Source organism: Mus caroli, chromosome 16, assembly GCF_900094665.2.
Source record: "Mus caroli chromosome 16, CAROLI_EIJ_v1.1, whole genome shotgun sequence".
Classification (NCBI taxonomy): Eukaryota; Metazoa; Chordata; class Mammalia; order Rodentia; family Muridae; genus Mus; species Mus caroli.
Genome location: NC_034585.1, coordinates 32,887,074 through 32,910,070, shown reverse-complemented (window position 1 = coordinate 32,910,070; position 22,997 = coordinate 32,887,074). Strand labels below are relative to the sequence as shown.

The following is a 22,997-nucleotide window of genomic DNA, read 5'->3' as shown; positions in this document are numbered from 1 at the left end:
GGAAAGGAAAGGAAAGGAAAGGAAAGGAAAGGAAAGGAAAGGAAAGGAAAGGAAAGGAAAGGAAAGGAAAGGAAAGGAAAGGAAAGGAAAGGAAAGGAAGAAAGAGAAAGAAAATGGTAGACCAAGGCCATTTCACACTAGTGAGAAAACAGCAGCTTGGAGCTGTGGTGGGATGGATGGCTATAAACAATGAAGAATCAGTTACTTTTGACACTTGGAAGAGTCAAGATTGGGGAGGTGGTGCAATAGTAATGAATTGGGGGTGCCTAAGTTTGTATCTATTTGTCTTGGCTTTTTTTTATAACCAGAAGCCTATGGGTCTTGGGAGGCGAGCAGTGCACTGTGTACTGTTCCCTCACTTGTGAAGGAGATGGCCAGGGACCTCTGTGAAGCACGTGCAGTAATCATGAAATAAGTCCTACGGGTCGGGAAAGCATGGGCTGAGTTGTCTCACCTATGGCATGGGCCAGGGGCTCTTGTACATGTCTGATTTCATCATTCACTGTTGTGGCCAGCAAGAAGACGCGCTGTGACACGTAGCCTCGGATGTATTCAGCGGCTCATTACCCAAGTATATCGATATCATTTCAATTTAGCTTATGTCTCCAGTCTGGCCCAAGGGATGTCTTATTAATATAAAGAAACAATTTGCATATTAATGCTTTCTTACTGTTTGGGTTTTAGGAGTCCAAGACAAAAGAAGATGCTGTGAAACCAGGTAAAGTCACAGCTAGGGCGGACAGTTTTGTGTTCATTGAACACGTTGCTTGGGAGATTTTCCCTCTGGAGTCACAGCACGCAGGATCTGCTTGTCCCGGAGCTGCCTTGAGTTGCATCATCTGGGTCTCAGCCAGATGTGTGTGAAGGGCTCCCTGAGGGAGCCCCTTCAGCTCTTAGATCTCCCATTGGAAGAACAGGACCAGCTCTTTCTGGTGCTGGGAGATGTCTGCAGATGAGGAGAGGGGAAGGAGACCTGGGAGGTGTTGAGGGATGCTTGTGCCTAGGTGGGAAAGAACAGCAAAGGCAGGGCGTGTAGTGGATGCTATGTGGCTCTCTGGGTACCAGTGCTCTGTGAGCATCGGCTGTATCTGGATCCCAGCTCCCCAGATCTTCCTTCTTCACCTGATGCAGGGAACAGCCAGCACTGGGGCTGGGCTGGGGTCTCCTGCTTCACTAGTGCTAGGCAGGGCCCATATCCTGCACCATACTTTAATGAGGGAATGACAATATCGGTATAAAGAGTAACGAATAAAGAAGCATGCCAGGTAAGATAAGCAAGAGCAACAGAGATGCAGACGCCCAAACCTTAGGGAAAGGAATTCTTGCTTTCCCTCCATTACTCTCTGCCTTCTGGCCTGGAGACCAGGTTTCTCACTGAACCTGAAGTTTGCCCTTTTGGCTAGGCTTGTTCCAGGATGCTCTTGATATCTGTCCATCTCTGCCCTCTATACTAGGCACACATAACCATGCTCAGCTGTTAAAAGGGTGCTGGAGGTTCAAACTCTGGGCCATATGCTCAGGCAACAAGCTATCTTACCCAGTGAGTCATTTCTCACTAATAATGTTATAGTGTTAATCTTTAAACTGTTATTTTGTTTAGCACAAGTGTGTGCAGCCTCACATATCCTTGCTTCCATAGCGTGAGCCAAAGAGTAGTGCGCTAATTCAGTGGGTATCTGATGAGCCTCAACTGCACGCCATGTGCCAGCAACACAAAGATGAGGAAAGCTATGCCCTGCTTTTAGGAGCTCTGTCCTGTAATTAGAGTTCAGTATTTGTGAGACATATATGAGGGATGATAGATATCTAGTCCTCAGAAAGGAAAAACAGAAAAAAATAATGAAGTCAAATTAATGATAACAACAAGAAACAATGTTACATTTTAGTGTTTGTTGTTGTTGTTGTTTTTGAGACAGAATTTCTCTATGTAACCTTGGTTGTCCTGGAACTTACTCTGTAGACCAGGCTGGCTTTGAATTCACAGAGATCTACCTGCCTCTGCCTCCGGGGTTCTAGGGTTAAAAGTGGGCACCACCACACCTGGCAATACATTTTAGTTTTTAATTCACTAAAGCAAAAGCATCATTATGTAAGATTTCCTTTTTTTCCCGAGTTATCCAAGAGGTAGGGAAAATTGGGGGTGGGGGGCGTGTCTTAGGACAATTTACTTTGATAATACTTTACGCTTTTCATTGCCATTTCCAAAATTTTCAGGTGATTTGGATATAACACATTCTCCCAGCAGTGGATCAGAAAAGACAGAAGATGTCCCAAAAGAATGTGAAAATATTTCCTCCATGGTGGCATTTGAAAACCTGCCCGAGAAAGTATCCGAGATAGTGCTGACCTTCCTGGTGGAGAATATAAGTGGCCTCCCCAGTGATGACTTTAAGGTGGAAGTGATCCGAGATTTTGCTGTTGCCGTGGTTACCTTTCAGAAGCCTATAGGTGAGCTCCAGGGGCCACTGTGTTCGCAGGCTTCTGCGCCCCACACCCCAGCATCTGAGACGTCTCTGAAGGTTTGGTTCTTTGCTCTAGAGAGTAAAAGAGGTCTCTAAGTCAATACAGATGCTTTTCCCCTCATTTTTGAAAGAGAAACAAATTAATTTTGAGCTCAAATTTAGGTCTATTCAATAGACTGCTCTTTATTATAGGACTGCTTAAGTTGGGCTTGGGAGGCTGGGGTAGGTGGAGAAATAGAAAGTCTAAGTGAACAAGCTTGGTCTTTTACATCCCTGGGAGGAGTAGAGACGGACCTGTTACCATGTTGCACTTATGGAGAGGCAGTAATGCCACCAAACTCACCCTTAGTACTTGCTATAAGTCAGGCACCTGCTAATCTCTGTGTGTGATAATTTATTCATTCCTTTCAATAACCCTATGACAGGGGCTGAGAGACCGAGGAGCTGGATTTGAACCCACGCAGCTCACCTCCTCTCCCCTTTCGCCTACCTCTTTACCAACTTCTCCCTGGTAGAACCCTTTCATGGTCATACATGCAGAGATGAGGAAGCCCAGAAAATGAATGCCCGGGCCAGCAAGGTAGCAGAACAGGCAAAGACACTTACTACCAAGCATGACAGCCAGAGTTTGATCCCTGGGACTCCTACAAGTTGTCCTCCATCCTCCAAATGCACGCACACACGTGCACTTGTGTGCACACACACAGACAAGCAAGCAGTCATTGCCATCTCCACCTAGAACAGGGCACATTCCAAATCCAAGCCCCTGTGTCCCATTGCCACGGCAGTGAGATGTCAATCAAGCTCACAGGAGGTGTGGTCAGAACTCTATCCCTGTCACTTAACTCGTTGTAGGAAGCTTACCAAGTTATTATCTTCTCTGTTCCTTATCCACTCATGCATTAAAAAGGGGATGGCCATTATCTAAATTCCTGCGAAGATTAAATGAGATGATACTTAACATAGTCCCTGAAGGATGGTAAGGATTCAATAAAGGGCACCATTACTATTTCAAGGCACTATTATTACTTCTAATAAAGAGAAGTTTAAAAGTTTGTTTATTTTATGTGTATGCTTTGCTAGCATGCATGCAGTGCCAGCAGAAGCCAGTAGAGGGCATTGGGTTCCTTGGAACTGGAGTTCCATATGGTTGTGAGCTTCTTGGGGATGCTGGGATGTGAATCACTTCACAGTCCTCTACAAAGGCGTTGAGTGTTGTTAACTTCTGAACCTTCTCTCCTGCCCCATAAAGGGAAATGTAAAATTCAATGAGCTACCTTCTGTTCATTGAGCAACAGTCTTGAACACATACTGTGCTAGCTTTCTGCTACTATAACAGACAACCTGAGCCGATCAGCCTATAAAAAAACAAGGTTTATTCTAGCTCACGGTTTTGAGTGGCCTCAGTCCTTGATCAGTTAACCCTTTTGCTTTGGGGTTTCTGGTGAGGAAGTAGGCATAGTGACAGCATGTGGAAGACTGTTTACCTCAGTGACTCTTCGGAGAGACAAAGAGGGGGCAGGAGGCCAGGGTCACTCAATGCAGGGAGCATTTCCCACAGGCCTCACGTATTAGGCGAGACACCACATCTCAATGGCATCATGTTAAGGGCTAATTCTGTTTACCGCATGAGTCTCTGGAACCATTTAGATCCAAACTGTAGCTATCATTATGGGCCAATGTGCTGGCTTTGGAGCCTGAGCACAACAATGAATCATAGTTTCCTCTCTGGAGGGACTCAGTGTGGGAGCAGGAAGGACGCATAAATGAATAATGAAGATGAAAGAGGAGTCGGTGAGGGGTGGGAGACGGGAGGATGCAGGATGCGCACCACTGGGCTCCACCGAGTATGTGCTCCAGCAGTGTTGCCTGACCATGTCCAAACTGCACCAAGCTTGGTCCTGCTGCCTCTATTCCCTCCCTTTATCCACTTGGCAACCATCCTTTAGAGGGCGACCCTCCTTCAAACTAGAAACCGCATAGAGACACACTCCAAGTCTGAGTCCCAGCTTTATCCGTTGCTTAGTGGGTCTCCAAAAGGCAATACATTTGTGTTCAATCGTTGGGAAATGAAATACAAGTAAGGACTTGTAGTCATTTATTCCCAGATCCCAGCACAATAGTGTCACGTTGTAGGACCAAGATCCACCTTGTTAATTTAAAAGAACTAGCTGGGCTGAATCCTGAAGGATAAATAGGACCAAAGGAGAAAATGGAAAAGGCTGTAGACATAGCTGTGGTGGGATGATTTGATTTGATCCCTAGCATCACAGTGAAACAAAGATGTCCCCCTTGTTGGAGACCGCTGTGCAGACACGGGCAGTTGTATATACAAGGACGAAAGAGGAGGATTTTAAAAACATGACTAGCTGTTTTGTTTTGTTTTGTTTTGTTTTGTGGTAATATGAAGACAAAATTGGGTATGAGTTTGGCTTCGGTAGCCTGACTGTGGGTGTGGGCTCAGTGAGAAAATGGGGAGGGGGGGTGGGGGTGGGGAGAGGTGCGGGGTCGAAAGGAAAGCACTCGGGAGGGTTGGCTATGGGTAAAGGAGAGCTCAGTGGCAGAGAATAACAGCAGTTGATAGTTCTCTCCTCTCAGTTGTAGCCAAGCCTTCAATACTGCATGAGACGTCATCAGAATTTTCTCATTTTATAATTGTTTTGTAGATATCAAAAAATTTATTGTTGACTGTATCGGCCACCGCTCAAATCAACAACTCCAGCTTGCCCCGAGACTTCTGGAAACAACGAATGTAGTCAGGGTGGAAAACCTGCCTCCTGGGGTGGACGAGTACCAGCTGCAACTCTTCTTCGAAAACCCTTTCAACGGGGGCGGAAGGGTCGCCCGAGTTGAGTGTTTCCCAGAAGAGAGTTCGGCACTGGTTGAATTTTGTGACAGCAAAGGTCGGTGTCTCAGCCGGCCACCCCAGGCACAACCCGTATGGTTGGCCATTCCAGCAGTTACTTAAACCCTCGAGCGTTTGACCATTAATCTGTCAGAAATGGCATCAATCTCTCACTCACCAGGCTTTGGTGCAGAATGAGGCCATGGATGCAGGCTGTCACGGGAGCAACAGGAGCTGATGGGAGACTAAGTGTAGAGCCTCATGAATCTGTGACTGAAAGAGTTGCCATTCTCAGAACTTCTGATAGGCTATACTCACAAAGAGATAGACGTGGGTTCTAGTTCCCCACATTGATTCTCAAACCGATTTCAACAATTTTAGGTAAAGATACATATATAGTTTTACAAAGCATTTATATTTCTCCCTTCTGTCACTGTGCCAGGCAGGACGTATGGGGACATTTTCTCATAACCTCAGAAGGGAGACTGAAAGTCATATTGATGAGGAGGTCTTCAGTGGTCTCCAGTCAGATGGACATGAGTTCAAATCCTGATTGGTGTTCGCTGACTTTTGACCTTTAACTCTTCAACCTTTGGTTTTTCTCATCTGTAGAGATAGCACATTAGGAGTTATCTCAGAGAAGTGCTGTGAGAATGACACTAATCCCAGTATAGTGTTTGACCAGGGGTGGTGCTGGGTCCGTGTTAAAGGTCACTCAGGCTGTTAGCGGTCCTACCTCTCTGGAGCCACTGTGGGGCCCTTATCTTTGGACCTCTGAACGTCACATTCTTTCCCTCTGGCCTGATACCTGCTCTAGGACCAAGTCATACACAAGGGCATTATTTTTTTAGCATCTTTCTACCATGGGTGCTGTTTAAATCCAACTTGTTGCTGAATTAACTCTAATTTCCAAGCTGCTATTATTATTTACACTTGCCCAACAACTATAAGAATGTGAGATGTGAGGGGAATCCTACAGAGGGGTGGGGAGAGAGAGAGAATGAATATGAATGAGAGCGTGTTCATCCAGGGGCAGGCTGAGGTAGCTACCCTGGTACATGGGGTGGCTGGGAGCTTATAGTGGGAAAGGCCTTACTACATTGTGACCTCTGGGGCTGGGCTTTCCAGCGACTGTGAGGATGACTTTGATTTGGTTATAGGGGCAAGAACCTGGGTCTGGGTTGGGTCATGCTGGCTATTAGCTCAGATACCTCATTCTGTGGAACCTCAACGTTTGTTTGTTTGTTTGTTTTAAGATTTATTTATTAGAACCTCAACGTTTGTTTGTTTGTTTGTTTTAAGATTTATTTATTATTATAGATTTGAGTACACTGTCACTGTTTTCAGACACACCAGAAGAGGGCGTTGGATCTTATTACAAATGGTTGTAAGCCATCACGTGGTTGCTGGGAATTGAACTCAAGACCTCTGGAAGAGCAGTCGGTGCTCTTAACTGCTGAGTCGTCTCTCTAGCCCTTGTATCTATATATTGTATCACATATATCAATGACCTCAGGAAAACAATAGAATCTAACATGATTTCAGTATAGAGGATATGAAGTAATTATTGCATTAAATAAAGCCTGCCTTGTAAAGTTAGTGCATACCAGTTTATATCTGAGCTTGTGGGAGAATGCTACCTTTAAGTTCTTTTAAACACCAGAGACGTTTATCCTCTAGCAAAGTTTGTTTCGTTTAGTGTTCTTTTGAAATGTGTGACATTGAGATTATTGCTATTTATTAATTGATTTGTTAATTAATTTGTTTTGCTTTTAAAGTGTTAGACACCGTCATGGCCAAGACACACAGTTACAACAAGATGCCACTGTCTGTCTTCCCTTATTATCCCTCTCTGGGCACAGCCTTGTATGGTGAGGAGAAGCCTCTGATCAAGCTTCCAGCATCTTTCCAGGAGTCTCTTGATCTTCCTTTGTGGAAGTTCTTTCAGAAAAATAATCATCTGATTGAGGAGATAAATAATGAAATGAGGTGCTGTCACTGTGAGCTGACATGGTCTGAAATCAATGGTAAACTGACCATCAGACCCGCTGCCACCTTAGTCAACCATAGACTGAGCATCAAGACCTGGCAGAGAGACGCATCCACAGTGCTCTCTGGCATCAAGTCTAAATATGGAGTGGAGTTGTTTGAAGTGTGCTCGCCAGTATGGGACATCATAAAGCATGAGTTAGAGTCAGGAGATGACAGGGTTTTAGTTGAGTTTGAAAAGGAGAGTCTAAACATAGCAGGAAAATCAGAAGACGTCCAAGGCATGAGCCAGAAAATCAGGGAATTAATAGAGAACACCACTGAAAAGCTCAGAAGGGAAGAGCAGAGTCTGAAGGAGAAAGTGGCCATTTCCCCGGAAAAGCATTATCTTTTGCACCACAGTGGCTTCCTGAAGGATCTAAGCAAGGAGTTCCCAGAGATGGAGATCTCGTACGATGCCACGGCTCAGTCCCTGTGCTTGAAGGGCTTCCGTGCAGATGTATACAAAGTAAAGTGTGACATCCAAGAGAAGGTGTTTTCCATGGCTCAAAAGGATGTCCAGGTCTCTTCTGAAGTCTTCGAATTTCTGCAGCAAGTAGACAGTCAGAGACTCTCTAAGACTCTGTTCGAGGCACAGAACATTCTCGCTATATATGAGCTGAAAGGTACAGCTCTTTTCTTAGTTGGAAGTTCTTTCAAAGATCTGGCAGAAGCCGAGACAAAAATGCTCAGTGCTTTAAGTCATAAGCAGATTGAAGTTGAGGACAAGGAGGTCCTGATAGGTAATGGGTGGAAGAAGAAACTTCACCCTCTGCAAAAGAGACACAGCTCTTGTGCAACCATTATAGTCAAGAATGAATTGACTTCAGAAACCCCGGCAAAGGTCATTGTTGCAGGCTGTGTGAAAGAAGTGAATGAAATCCATAGGCAGCTTTTTCAGTATTTGGAAAACAACATGAAAGTTGAAAGAGCGCTTAAAATCAAACCATCCTTGATTGTTGACTATTTAAGGACAGACAAGAGGCTCTTGTCAAAGATAAAGAAGGCACATGTGTATGTGCATTTTAAGCCTAAGGACAATCCAAACAGCATTTTGCTAACTGGCTGCAAGAGCAAAGTTCTAGAGTGCATGAATCTAGTCAAGGAAATCCAGGATTCAGTCTGTGTCCAAAGATTCCAGACTGACAAAGCTGGCGTCAGGCACTTCTTCCAAGATAAAGAATCGTATTACAAAACGGAGATTGGTCGTCAGTTCGGATGCGTCATTGAACTGGTGGAGGATAGAGAGGAGAAGGGTGAAGAGGAGGAGGGTGAAGAGGAGGGAGAAAGCAACATTAATGAGCAGAAGTGTCACCTACAGAGGGACATAGCCCCCGGAGTCAAACTGTTCGTCCTCGAGGAAGACCTGAGTCGGTTTCCTGTCGATGTGGTAGTGAATGCAGCAAATGAGAACCTGAAGCATATCAGCGGTCTCGCACAGTCTCTCTCAAAGGCAGCTGGCCCTGAACTCCAAACAGAATGTGACCAGATAGTAAAAGAGGTTGGCGTGGTCCTACCTGGCAATGCTGTTATCTCAAAAGCAGGCAAGCTCCCTTGTCACCACGTCATCCATGCGGTAGGGCCTCGATGGAAGGGAGATAAAGTCCTGGAGTGTGTGAGCCTGCTAAAGAAAGTGGTGAGACAAAGCCTCAGTTTAGCTGAGGAGCACAAGTGCCGGTCCATAGCCATGCCAGCCATCAGCGCTGGAATCTTTGACTTTCCCTTAGAACTGTGTGTGGCAAACATTGTTTCAACCATCAAGGAACACTTCCAGCATAAGCGAGACACACACACCTTGAAAAAGATTTACCTGGTGGGCCTACCTGCCAAGGTTGCCAGGGCCTTTGCTGAAGCTGTCAAGACTACATATAAAGACTCCCTTTCCCACACAGCTTCCCCATCCAGTTTAAAGGCTTTAGTACCACTTGGGAAAACGCCCCAGAAACAGGGCAGTCTGCTGGTGTCACCAGAAGGCCTGAGAATCCGCCTGGTAGAAGAAGGCGTGCAGAATGCTACGGTAAGGCAATGTCCCTGTTCACCGCCAATGTGCTGTGATGTCATGTGGTCTGTACCTGCTTTCTTGAGGGCCAAATGAAGACAGGGTGGAGGGAAAGAACAGAGGAAAGTTCCATGCTGACCCACTCAGCCTTCAAATATCTTTCCACTGTAATAAACCTCGGGTGACGTTTGTTGTTACTGTTCTATTTTTAAAGACGAAGGCTTGGCAGTGGCTCAGTTGACAGAATGCTGACCTAGGAGGCACAAAGTCCTGGGTACAGTCCCCCAGCTCTCCAGAAACAAGGTGTGGCGGCACATGTCTGTAAAAGCAGCATTAGGGAGGTGGAGGCAGGAGGATCAGAAATTCAAATTCAAGGTCATCCTTGACTATGTAGTGAATTTGAAGCCAGCTTGGACTGTATAAGACCTTGTTTGAAAAAGAAGAAAAGAAGAAAACTATTACAACACCAGAAATGAAGGAAAACATTGGAATATAGAGAAAAGCTGTTAAAGGTGTATTTCTGTCCCCTTTTACATTCATGTGCATGTGTGTGTGACCAGGTGAATGAATGCCAGAGGCTAGTCAGATCCTTTGGAGCCGGAGTTACAGGTGGTTGTGAGCTGTCTGAGATGGGTGCTAGGAACTGAATGCAGGTCCTCTGGAAGAGCAGTAAGTGTTTTTAACTGCTGGGCCATCTTTCCAGCACCTACAGTGACATACTTAGCCAATCCTTGAAAGCTTTGTTTAAAGACCAAGATCAAAGCCCTAAATCAGCGCCACTTGGTGTGACTTTTTCTCATTCCCTTCAAATGACAAACAGTTGGGGATATGCTGGCTATGATAATAGATGAAACGGACCAGGTGTTGTAAGCCTGTTCTGCTTTGAATTTCTGTCTAAGAGAGAGTGTCTCTAACCATCCATCAAGAAGAGTCCCTGCTCATTAACAATGTGTCATCAATAAAGACACAACTGACACTCCTAACCTGGAAACAGTGCTGTAGCAAATCCCCAAAGGTTAGGCTGGAAGAAGCTAAAAATAGTTAACAGCCATGTAGTTAACCTCCTTCTTTATCTCTTTTTTTTCCCTTTCCNCCCCCCCCCCTTTTTTTTTTTTTTGAGACAGAGTTTCTCTATGTATCCCTGGCTGTCCTGGAACTCATTTTGTAGACCAGACTGGCCTTGAACTCAGAAATCTGCCTGCCTCTGCCTCCTAAGTGCTGGGATTAAAGGCGTACACCACCACTGCCTGGCCCTCCTTTCCTTCTCCTTTTCTTTTTTCTTTTTTCTTTTTTGATTAACACCACAGTTTATTTGTAAACATGGGATTTGTGTCAATAATCAAATTGACAACACTTTATACCATTTCCTTGGATAATATCAACATCATAACAGAACACAATCCACTGTACTGAGCTGCAGTTTTGGTACTTTAAAATCCTTTAATACACCGGGCGTGGTGGCACACACCTTTAAGCCCAGCACTCGGGAGGCAGAGGCAGGCGGATTTCTGAGTTCGAGGCCAGCCTGGTCTACAGAGTGAGTTCTAGGACATCCAGGGCTACACAGAGAAACCCTGTCTTGAAAAACCAAACCAAAACAAAAAAAAATCCTTTAATACAAAGTGTACTTGAAACACTGAACATAAAAAGTAAATGAGAACAACAGAGAAAACAAAGGACCCAGGAAGGGCAATCACTTCCCTCAGACAAATCCAAAAGCATCTGTTACACATGTTAAACAAGAAAGGCTCTAAGGCAGTGGTTCTCAGCCTTCCTAATGCTGTGACCCTTCAACACAGTTCCTCATGGTGTAGGAGCCTCACCACAAAAGGATTTTTTTACTACATTGTAACTGTCGTTTTGCTGTTATGAATCATAACAGAAACTCCTTTTCTCTTCTTTCCTTTTCTTTACTTCTTTCTTTCCTTTCTTCCTTTTTCCTTTCTTTCATTTTTCCTTTCTTCTTCTTCTTCTTTTTTTTTTTTTTTTTTTTGAGTCAGGGTTTCTCTGTGTAGCCCTGGCTGTCCTGGAACTCAGTCTGTAGACCAGGCTGGCCTTGAACTCACAGAGATCTGGCTGCCTCTGCCTTCCCAGTGCTGGAAGTAAAGGGTTATGCACTACCACACCTGGTTCTATAGAATCTGTTCTATAGATTCACCTGCTCTTGAAGTTCCACACAAATGCAATAATCCATTTGTGACCTTCTGTGACTAGTTTCTCTTACTGAGAGGCATGCTTTCTGAGGTCATCTGTGTTGTAGCATATATCAGTAGTTACTTTCCTGTTAGTGGCTGAATAATGTCCTGTTAGACGAACATACATTTGTCTTTCCATCCATTAGCCAATGGACATTTGAAGTGTTTCCACTCTGACTTTTATGAGTTTTGTTGCTCTGAGCATTGATTTAAAGTGGCTCAAATGACATCATGGTTGATGAATGCCATTATGAAGAATTTGAAAAGAATTTCTTGTTTTGTCTTTAAGACCCATGCCATTGTGAACTCTATTTCCCCGGATCTTAAACTCAACAAAGGACCCCTTTCTCAGGCCTTCTTGGAAAAGGCTGGGCCAAAACTCCAGGAGGAATTGACCAGGTCAGGACAAGGGGTCTCTGTCCATGTGGGCACAATTCTTCAAACCAGTGGCTGTAATCTCAACAGCCGCCACGTCTTCCATGTGGTGCCTCCACCTTGGAAAAGCAACAACAGTGCGTGGTCACTAAAGGTATGACTTTACATTTTCTGGGAATGGGGTAGCTCTCTCAACTTCCTCCCTTAGCATACCACAGTTAGCCCCTGCCTGCTTCTCTTCTGTAACAGCATCATGAGTTTGGCAGGCACCATATCCTAGCCATTTCTCTTTGGTTGTAGGTCATAGTCAATAATGTATGTGCTCATTAGCTATTGTGCTCAGTAATTATTGAGGGTCAGGGGGATTGTGCCACTTTGGTGAGAAAAGTAAGGTGAGGGTTTGAAGCTGGGAGACAGGGACAGGTACGGACAGCTGCCGTCCCTGCTTTGGGTCATGGTGTAATGATGCTACACTCTTGTGTGGGTGTTTCACATTCTCCTTCCCAAGTTTTCCTCTTCAGACTGCTGTTAACTTCATCGAAAGCATAAAGGACAGCTCTCCCTGTAAAACCTTCCCAGTGTCTATCTATCTATCTATCTATCTATCTATCTATCTATCTATCTATCTATCTATCTATCTATCTCTCTACCTATCTATCTATCATGGTCTCCCATTGCTAAACAAGCCATTTAAGGAAGTGCTTTGTGCTTTTTCAGATCATGAAAAACATCATCCATGACTGCCTGAAGACCACCGAGTCCCTGTCTCTACAATCGATTGCATTTCCAGCAATAGGAACGGGAAATTTGGGGTTTCCTAAACCTGAATTTGCTAAATTAATAATTTCAGAAGTGCTCAAATTTAGTAGCAGGAACCAACTGAAAACTTTACAAGAGGTTCAGTTTCTGCTGCACCCGAAGGACTATGAAAACATTCAGGTACAGCCTCGGCCTGCTTCTGATCACTTTGGCGATGGCAGTTTGAGACTTGTGTTTTTTCTAACTCTTCTTGGTCTAGTAGGCTGTTTATCGCCTCTATTTTTCTCCACTGGAGTGTGTGAGAGTGGCATTGAGTGGTTATATGTAGCATGACAAATTGGAAGAAAAATTAGAGACAAAAAAAAACCCAAAAACAACAAACACTTCTCATTCTGGAAAGTTTCAAAGACGCACAGAAGTACATAAAACAGTCTAATGAACTTCTGTGTGTCTGTCACTCAGCCTCAGCTGCTATTGCTCTATGGTGAGGTGTTTGATCTTTGTCTCCACTTATTACTGTTCCTCTCATGTGACATTAAAACAAATCCCAGACACACGACTCTATCTCTGAACAAATCACTACTTAATTTTGAACATAACTTATCCCTAAAACCTCTTGAAGCGGCAATGATCATTTGGATTTGATCAGTTATAGTTTTCTTTTTAGTCATCAAAACAATTTATAATAGTTAAATGCCTCTTAAATACACATGATATTTTCTGAAGCAAAAAGTAATGTGCACCGGGTGTTGGTGGCACACGCCTTTAATCCCAGCACTTGGGAGGCAGAGGCAGGCGGATATCTGAGTTCGAGGCCAGTCTGGTCTACAGAGTGAGTCCCAGGACAGCCAGGGCTATACAGAGAAACCCTGTCTAGAAAAAAACAAAACAAAAACAAACAAACAAACAAAAAGTAATGTGCACTCAACCAGCTTTTAAAATCTATTTGGAATATTAAACATGAGAGAAGTAGAAAAAAAACTCTTATGATGTCTTCTATGAAAGGAAATTGTGAAAGGTTCTTGATTAGACAGAAACTGTTCCATCTCCAAGGGAGAATACGCAGTGTAACTGTGGCTTCATAGAATGAATTAGGTTGTGTTCCTTCTGTTTCTATTTTGTGGAGTAGTTTGAAGAGTATTGGTATTAGGTCTTCTTTGAAGGTCTGATAGAATTCTGCACTAAACCCATCTGGTCCTTGGCTTTTTTTGTTGTTGTTGTTGTTGGGAGACTTTTAATGACTGCTTCTATTTCTTTAGGAGTTATGGGACTGCTTTCATGGTTTATCTGATTCTGATTTAACTTTGGTATTTGGTATCTGTCTAGAAAATTGTCCATTTCATCCAGATTTTCCAGTTTTGTTGAATACATGCTTTTGTAGTAGGATCTGATGATTTTTTAAATTTCCTCAGTTTCTGTTGTTACATCTCCCTTTTCATTTCTGATTTTGTTAATTTGGATACTGTCTCTGTGCCCTCTGGTTAGTCTGACTAAGGGTTTATTTATCCTGTTGATTTTCTCAAAGAACCAGCTCCTGAGCCAGGCAGTGGTGGCGCACACCTTTAATCTTAGCACTTGGGAGGCAGGCAGATTTCTGAGTTCGAGGCCAGCCTGGTCTACAGAGTGAGTTCCAGGACAGCCAGGGCCACACAGAGAAACCCTGTCTTGAAGAACAACAACAAAAACAAACAAACAAAAAAACAAAAACAAAAAACAAAAAACCAGCTCCTGGTTTTGTTGATTCTTTGTATAGTTCTTTTTGTTTCTACTTGGTTGATTTCAGCCCTGGGTTTGTTTATTTCCTTCCATCTACTCCTCTTGGGTGTATTTGCTTCTTTTTGTTCTAGAGCTGTAGGTGTGCTGTCAAGCTAGTGTATGCTCTCTCCAGTTTCTTTTTGGAGGCACTCAAAGCTATGAGTTTTCCTCTTAGCACTGTTTTCATTGTATCCCATAAGTTTGGGTATGTTGTGCCTTCATTTTCATTAAATTCTAAAAAGTCTTAAATTTCTTTATTTCTTCCTTGACCAAGTTATCATTGAGTATGGCATTGTTCAGCTTTCATGTGTATGTGTGCTTTCTGTTCTTTTTGTTGCTATTGAAGACCAGCCTTAGTCCTTGGTGATCTGATAGGAATCATGGGATTATTTTAATATTTTTGTATCTGTTGAGGCCTGTTTTGTGACTGATTATATGGTCAGTTTTGGAGAAGGTACCATGAGGTGCTGAGAAGAAGGTATATTCTTTTGTTTTAGGATGAAATGTTCTATTGATATATGTTAAATCATTTGGTCCATAACTTCTGTTAGTTTCACTGTGTCTCTGTTTAGTTTGTGTTTCCAGGATCTGTCCATTGATGAGAGTGGGGTATTGAAGTCTCCCACTATTATTGTGTGAGGTGAAATGTGTGCTTTGAGCTTTAGTAGAGTTTCTTTTATGAATGTGGGTGCCCTTACATTTGGAGCATAGATGTTCAGAATTGAGAGTTCTTATTGGTAGATTTTTTTTCCTTTGACCAGTATGAAGTGTCCTTCCTTATCTTTTTTTGATAACTTTTGGTTGTAAGTTGATTTTATTCGATATTAGAATGCCTACTTCAGCTTGTTTCCTGGGACCATTTGCTTGGAAATTTGTTTTTCAGCCCTTTACTCTGAGGAAGTGTCTTTCTTTAACACTGAGGTATGTTTCTTGTATGCAGCAAAATGTTGGGTCCTGTTTATGTATCCAGTCTGTTAGTATATGTCTTTTTATTGGGGAATTGTCCATTGATGTTAAGAGATATTAAGTAATAGTGATTGTTGGTTCCTGTTATTTTTGTTGTTAGAGGTGGGATTGTGTTTGTGTGGCTATCTTCTTTCAAATTTATTGAAAGATAATTACTTTCTTGCTTTTTCTAGGGTGTAGTTTACCTCCTTGTGTTGGTGTTTTCCATTTATTATCCTTTGTAGGGCTGGATTTGTGGAAAGATATTGTGTAAATTTGTTTTTGTCATGGAATATCTTGGTTTCTCTATCTATGGTAATTGAGAGTTTTACTGGGTATAGTAGCCTGGGCTGGCATTTGTGTTCTCTTAGGGTCTTTATAGCATCTGTCCAGGATCTTCTAGCTTTCATAGTCTCTGGTGAGAAGTCTGGTGTAATTCTGATAGGTCTGCCTTTATATGTTACTTGACCTTTTTCCCTTACTGCTTCTAAAATTCTTTATTTGTTTTGTGCATTTGGTGTTTTGACTATTATGTGACAGGAGGAATTTCTTTTCTGGTCCAATCTATTTGGAGTTCTCTAGGCCTATTTATGTTTATGGGCATCTCTTTCTTTAGGCTAGGAAAGTTTTCTTCTATAATTTTGTTGAAGATATTTACTGGCCCTTTAAGTTGGGAATCTTTGCTCTCTTCTATACCTATTAACCTTAGGTTTGGTCTTCTCATTGTGTCCTGGACTTTCTGGATGTTTTGGGTTAGGAGCTTTTTGCTTTTTTTTTTTTTTTTTTTTTCATTTTCTTTGGCTGTTGTGTCAATGATATTCTATGGTATCTTCTGCCAATGAGATTCTCCCTTCTATCTCTATCGGTGATATTTGCATCTATGACTCCTGATCTCTTTCCTAGGTTTTCTAACTCCAGGGTTGTTGCCCTTTGTGATTTCTTTATTGTTTCTATTTCCATTTTTAGATCCTGGATGGTTTTGTTCAATTCCTTCACCTGTTTGATTGTGTTTTCCTGAAATTCTTTAAGGGATTTTTGTGTTTCATCTTTAAGGACTTCAAGCTATTTACCTGTGTTCTCCTGTATTTCTTTAAGGGAGTTATTTATGTCCTTCTTAAAGTCCTCTGTCATCATCATGAGATGTGATTTTATATCAGAGAGTCTTGCTTTTCTGATGTGTTGGGTTTTCCAGGGCTCACTGTGGTGGGAGAACTGAATTCTAAGGATGCTAAGTAGCCTTGGTTTCCGTTGCTATGTTCTTTCCCTTGTTATCTCACCATCTGGTTATCTCCGGTGTTAGCTGGTCTTGCTGTCTCTGACTGTAGCTTGTCCCTCCTGCAAGCCTGTGTGTCAGAACTCCTGGGAGACCAGTTCTGTCCAGGAGGAATTTGGTATGGAAAGCTGTGGCACTGGGTCAGTTCTGGGGTGAAGACTGAAACCAGAAGGATCCTGTCCTGAGCTGTTCCTTGGTTCCTGTGTCCTGATGGCTCAAGGCAGGTCCCTCTTGGGCCAGGAATTTGATCAGAAGTGGTGGTCTTACCTGTGCTCACAGGTGAGTCAGCACTCCTGGGAGACCAGCTCTCTCCTGGATATAGAGCACTGTGGTACAGGATCAGCTCCAGGTGCAGATGGAAACCCCAGTTATAGAGTTGATGTGTGAGTTTACAATTGTCTAATGAATGTGTCTCTGCCTTTGCATCTTTATGTCCAAGTCAGAATTAGATAGGGGAAGCTCATACATAGTAATACTAGTTACCTTTTTAACCTGTAGGCTTGCCTCTCACATGGACCTAGAAATGCTAATATGTAGTATAAAGGCACAGTTGTGGTGTTATCAATCTGAAAATTCTGGGATGGGAAAAAAATGAACCCAGATCCCCTTTCTGGAAATGTATTTACTAGTGAGTAAAGGACATGGGTGGCTAGCATGCAGCAGCATGTCCCCATGTGAGTGGGATGCTTGGAACAGAATACAAGAACCATCATCAGTGACAGTGTGGCAGTCCATGTTTTACTGAACATCAGCTCTAGTGACTTCTGCTTTCCATTTTAAAAATCTTGTAGAGTATCTGACATTAGTGTTTGAAAAGTTTCATAATGGTGCATTAAAGGTAGCAGCCTGCAGATGCCTGTAGATTGGACTATTGGAATTTTAGGTCACAATTTATTATTATCTGGGTCTAGATACTACTTACAAATTTACAAGAAGCAAGCACATGGAACCTGCATTCTAACCAGGCAGCCAAATCTCCTGAGTCCTTTAGCTTGGACTGTTCAAACACAGTGGGGGTTGCTTGTTTGTTCAGACTTTGTTTTTGAGACAGAATCTTGCTATGTAGACCAGACTGTTCACACTCATGACAATCCTCCTGTATCCCCCTGCTCAGCTGGTAAAAGTTTCTAATGACTTCCCCATGGCCTGCACTGTGTAAGGTGATATGGGCATTGAACACTGTGCTGAACATACTTTTCCTTCTAGAAATCATAATTACTTTGGAAGTTTAGATTTATATACACAAAGCCATACTGCCTTTAGTGCTAAGTCCTAGAACATAGATGCTTGAGCCATTCAGTCTTTATTTGGGCAACTCTGGTTGGCCAGTCTCTCTCTCTCTCTCTCTCTCTCTCTCTCTCTGGGTTTTCAAGACAAGGCTTCTCTGTGTAGTCCTGTCTGTCCTGGAACTTACTTCCATAGACCAGACTGGCCTCAAGCTCAGAGAGATCTGTCTGCCTCTGCCTTCTGGTGCTGGGGTTAAAAGCTTGTACACATAGAATACTTTTCTTTAACACATAGAATACTTTGCAAACCTTCAATGAAAAGGGTTAGTTTCCACTAATACCTTTAATACATTTAAATGCTATTATTCTCCCTCCAAATATGATAAACTCTCAAGATTTAAAGACATTTAAGCTTAAATTACACTTACAAAAAGAGCTATTTGTAAGTGATGACTGGAACAGATTGCAAAACAGGAGCCTGAGGTCTAACCATGGCTTCTAGGTGTGCTCTATCTGAGCTGCTTGGTTAAGAAGTGAATGCCTGGGCTGGTGAGATGGCTCAGTGGGTAAGAGCACTCGACTGCTCTTCCGAAGGTCCAGAGTTCTAATCCCAGCAACCACATGGTGGCTCACAACCATCCATAACGAGATCTGGCGCCCTCTTCTGGAGTGTCTGAAGACAGCTACAGTGTACTTACATGTAATAAATAAATAAATCTTTAAAAAAAACAAAAAGAAGTAAATGCCTGGGGGCTAGAAAGATGTCTTAGTGGTTAAGAGCACTAACTTTTCTTCCAGAGGTCCTGAGTTCAATTACCAGCAACTGCATGGTGGCTCACAGATATCTGTAGTGGAATCTGATGTTCTCTTCTGGTGTGTCTGAAGACAGCTACAGTGTACTCATATACATTAAATAAATAAATCTTTTCTCTAAAAGAAGTAAATGCATTTTTGATGAACACATGTTGAGTAGCCCAAAATGTAGAAATTGTTTAGTCAGCCTTATCCCAGTCTCCTCTGCTAAAAGTGTGATTTTTTTTAAAGAAGAGATTATATAAATATGCAATTTAATATCCTTTTCACTTAAAAGTATAAAATAAGCATTTCTATATTCCATTAAATATTCTTTGAAGATACAATTTATTTATTTATTTATTTATTTATTTATTTATTTAGGTTTTTTGAGACAGGGTTTCTCTGTATAACCCTGGCTGTCCTGGAACTCACTCTGTAGACCAGGCTGGCCTCAAACTCAGAAATCCGCCTGCCTCTGCCTCCCTAGTGCTGGGATTAAAGGTGTGCGCCACCACGCCCGGCGAAGATGCAATTTTTAATGGTACTGTTTTAGCACACAGGCATGTGAAACTGTATTAAATGGCCCTCCACTGGATTATAAGTGTCTAGTTCGTCTTGTGAACAGAACTCTAGTTAACATCCTTGTATTTACATCTTTGTTCACTTATCTATTTTTACAGGACACATTTGTAGGAAAGGAATTGAATGTTTATTTTTATAACTTTAAAAACATAGAGCTAAATTCAATAACATTATTTGAGAACTAATATTTTCCAATTATATATGAGTACATATAGAATCAAAAGCTCCAATGAAGCAAATACATTCATCAAGTAGGGAGTCTAATGGCCAAAACTGTGTTTATATTTCCAGGCATTTTCAGATGAATTTGACAAGAGGAATAATGGAGATCCTAGTGACAAAAATCCCAAGGCTGAAGACACACAAGGTTCAGTAAAGCTTTTAAGTTGACCGGTGATTTCTTGTTACTAATTAGCTGTTCACTGATAGGAAAAGGGCAATGGTGATAATTTTTCTGATGAGTCAAACTATGGAACATGTTAACTTATATTCCATACAGGTGAGTATACAAGACACTGGCCTATTCATAGGACTTGGATCAAAATGGAAGGTGGATTAAACTATATAATCTATACAGTGGGGTACTTAAATTATCAATGAGACCACCACCTCCAATGGATAATGTGATACGTATTTTCCAAGAGACACTGTAAGAGACAGTACAAAGCAATAATTCTCTGTCAGATGGTTTGCTGTTTTTGAGGTTCTCTTGTTTGGAGTTCACTGAAATTATCTTTTGAAGTGAGGTTTTGCTATGTTGCCCAGGATGGCCCCATACTCCTACTAAGCTCATGAGAGCCTTTTGTTTAGGCCCAGGGCCAGGCCAGAGTCAAAGAAAACCAGTCCAGAGAGAGGGTGGCCTGAGACCCAAATCAAATTACTCTTGCTTCTGCTGACTTGGTGACTGATTCTACATTTTTTTGTTTGTTTGTTTGATTGTTTGTTTGTTTTGGGTAGGTATCTATGGGAGTCTTTCCAGTCCTACTTTAGGAATGCATGAAATGAATATTGGCCCAATCCTCTTCCAAGTGGCCACTGGGAACATCATCAAAGAAGTGGCAGATGTGATTGTCAATTCAACAACACTCACATTTGATCTCAAATCAGGTATTTCCCTGAGATGGATTCAGTGTCACATTGTGAATCAGTGTGCAGTTGCTATAAAGAAGTGTTTTTGTTGGCCAAATGGTTTTGTTGACCTGGGGTTGCTCATGATAGTTAATAGCTTTACAGCTATTTCAACGAGCTTTCTTTTCTTTCTTTTTCTTTTTTCCTTTTCTTTTTCATAACAGACTTTCCTGGAACTTGCTCTGTAGAGCAGGGTGGCCTCGAACTCACTATCAGCCTGCCTCTGATTCTTGAGTGCTAGAGTTAAAAGTCTGCAACTCATCCCTGCAAATGGCAATATATTTGAAACTTTCTTCTTTATCAGCAATGCCCAGGTGTGGGGTTGCTCTATGATGGGATATGTTGAGATACAATGGCTCTCTTTCCAATCAAATTACCATCTTGATTTTCTCATGTAGGGGTCTCCAAAGCAATTTTGGAAGGTGCAGGACAAAATGTGGAGCAAGAATGTTCTCTCTTGGGTAAGGAACAATGCTACTTCTAGGTGTCAGACTGCAAAGGGGAAAAGTGCTTGTTTGTGGCTGTGAGGAGACCCAGGAAGGTCTTGGGGCTGGGAAGACAATGTATTAATCTTAAGATCCTATATTTTATTAAAGAATGAATTAAAAGCATCAGGTCATCTCACAGTTAAGAGAAATTAAGCCACAGAAGTCCACTACACATAGCAACACCTCAAGAGCTTTTCATTCATCTAAGGTTTCCTCTCCAGATCAGACATCTTGCATGTTCAAAGAGTAGGTTTGTCATCTGATTCTGAATCTATTTTGTGTTTCTCAGCTAAACAGAGTAACCATGGGTATATAGTCACTGGAGGTGGACTATTGAAATGTAAGAATATTATTCATGTTGTTGGTGGGAATGATGTCAAGAAATCGGTTTCCTGTGTTTTGGAAGAATGTGAACAACGGAATTACTCATCCATTTGCCTGCCAGCTATTGGCACAGGTTCGTAGCCATAGGCTCTTAAGGCTCAATCCCAGTGTGTCCACTTCCCCATGGGTTTGGTCTTCAGGTCCTCACTGAGTCTGTATAATGGTGTGATGACAGTGACATCTTGCTGAGAGTAGCATCACTTCTCTTCCCTCTCCCTCTTCCTACCCCCCAGTCCCCCGGAAGGCAGTGGCTAGGGAGAATTGTTGGTGATTGGGGGACAGCAGAAGAACAGAGACATTGCTGGTGATTTATAGGCTCAATACTACTGATGGAGCAAAACTTAAACATCTGGGGCTGGCAAGAATGCCCAACAAGAAACTCTGATCTCTTTTAACTCTTAACTGTACATATGTATAGCAGACAGACAGATATACATTTGGTAATTAATCCCTGCTGGCAGCAGGAGGTAATTAAATAAAGGACTGATTATTAGAGAAACCCTCTAACAATTAACAGCCTCAGTGGCCAGGTGAGAAGGAGGCTTGGTGCAATTAACTTTTTGTAAACCAGGAAAAGAAAGTCATGCTTACAGAAAGAAAAACCTTTTACACAAGCAAACACACACACACACACACACACACACACACACACTCATAAATACATCCATGTTGGGCCCAGCTGCTGTCTCCCTCATCCACTCCACAAGTATTTTTGCACACCTACACAAAGACAAGCATACATTTGGTGTATGGATAGATAGGGGAGAGCCCCCCAAGCCAATGACTTTATTTCTTTTCTCCAGCCTCTTTATACCTTCTTAGACAAAAGTTCTTCAGAAAATTATCTCCGAGATAAAATGTTACACAAAAGGGGAGTTAGGGAAGGATGTTGATGAAGAATGTCAAAGCAGTGTTTCATTCTATCAGCTCAATATAAATTCAAAGCAACAGTTTCCCATGGCCTTGCTTTATCATAGTACACACCTCTGGCTTTATCCTTGGACCTGATCTAGCATAAATGTTTTTCCTTGATCACCAATTTGTCGCAAGCCTATTTCTCTTTTTAGTCTAACTGTGAAAGCTCATTTTATTCCTTATTATGCAATCTTTACTATTTTATGAGGAATGGGTATATTCTACTCTTTTTTTTTTTCTTCTGGTTTTTCTAGACAGGGTTTCTCTGTGTAGCCCTGCTGTCCTGGAACTCACTTTGTAGACCAGGCTGGACTTGAACTCAGAAATTCACCTGCCTCTGCCTCCCGAGTGCTGGGATTAAAGGTGTGCGCCACCATGCCCGGCTATTCTACTCTTGGTTCTAACTTTATTACATCTTTCTAGCTAAACAACTAAAAATGTCTCCTAAAACTTTCTTCCTAAGAGTATTTGAATCAAATCAGGGAGTCTATAAAATTATTAATTCACCTAAATAGCATTAATTCATGAAAGTTCATCTTTATGTTAATCTGCAGAAAGTCTGCTCAATAGGGTGGGTTAATACCCAGGGATTATTGTATTAATTTAATAATGACAGGAAAGGCATATCAGCTGCAAGATGCCACCCTGAGATGAAGTCTCTTGGCACCTTGCCTCTCCGAGTTCACCCATCTTAGGCCATGCAAAAAGGCGGATCTCCTCCAGGAAGGCTGCTTGCTAGCGTTAGTCTTTCCTAAGTGGATCCTGGCAATTCCTCCCCGAGGGACAGACACTTCCTTCACTCCAAGCTCCCCCAACCCACTAGGGAATGCGCAAAGCCCATTC

General features: G+C 42.3%; 1 protein-coding gene across 2 annotated transcripts in view; it reads left to right on the top strand.

Annotated features, from left to right (window-relative positions):
- The window catches only part of Parp14 (poly(ADP-ribose) polymerase family member 14), a 38,869-nt gene that overhangs the window by 5,954 nt on the left and 9,918 nt on the right, over window positions 1-22,997 (top strand). For both annotated transcript variants that reach the window (XM_021184803.1, XM_021184802.1), the window contains exons 3-12: window positions 685-718; window positions 2,215-2,448; window positions 5,129-5,365; window positions 7,086-9,352; window positions 11,819-12,058; window positions 12,622-12,843; window positions 19,531-19,606; window positions 20,197-20,346; window positions 20,766-20,828; window positions 21,145-21,312. In XM_021184803.1, the coding sequence (XP_021040462.1) occupies window positions 685-718; window positions 2,215-2,448; window positions 5,129-5,365; window positions 7,086-9,352; window positions 11,819-12,058; window positions 12,622-12,843; window positions 19,531-19,606; window positions 20,197-20,346; window positions 20,766-20,828; window positions 21,145-21,312 (3,691 nt within the window). The remainder of the gene's footprint in view (window positions 1-684; window positions 719-2,214; window positions 2,449-5,128; window positions 5,366-7,085; window positions 9,353-11,818; window positions 12,059-12,621; window positions 12,844-19,530; window positions 19,607-20,196; window positions 20,347-20,765; window positions 20,829-21,144; window positions 21,313-22,997) is intronic.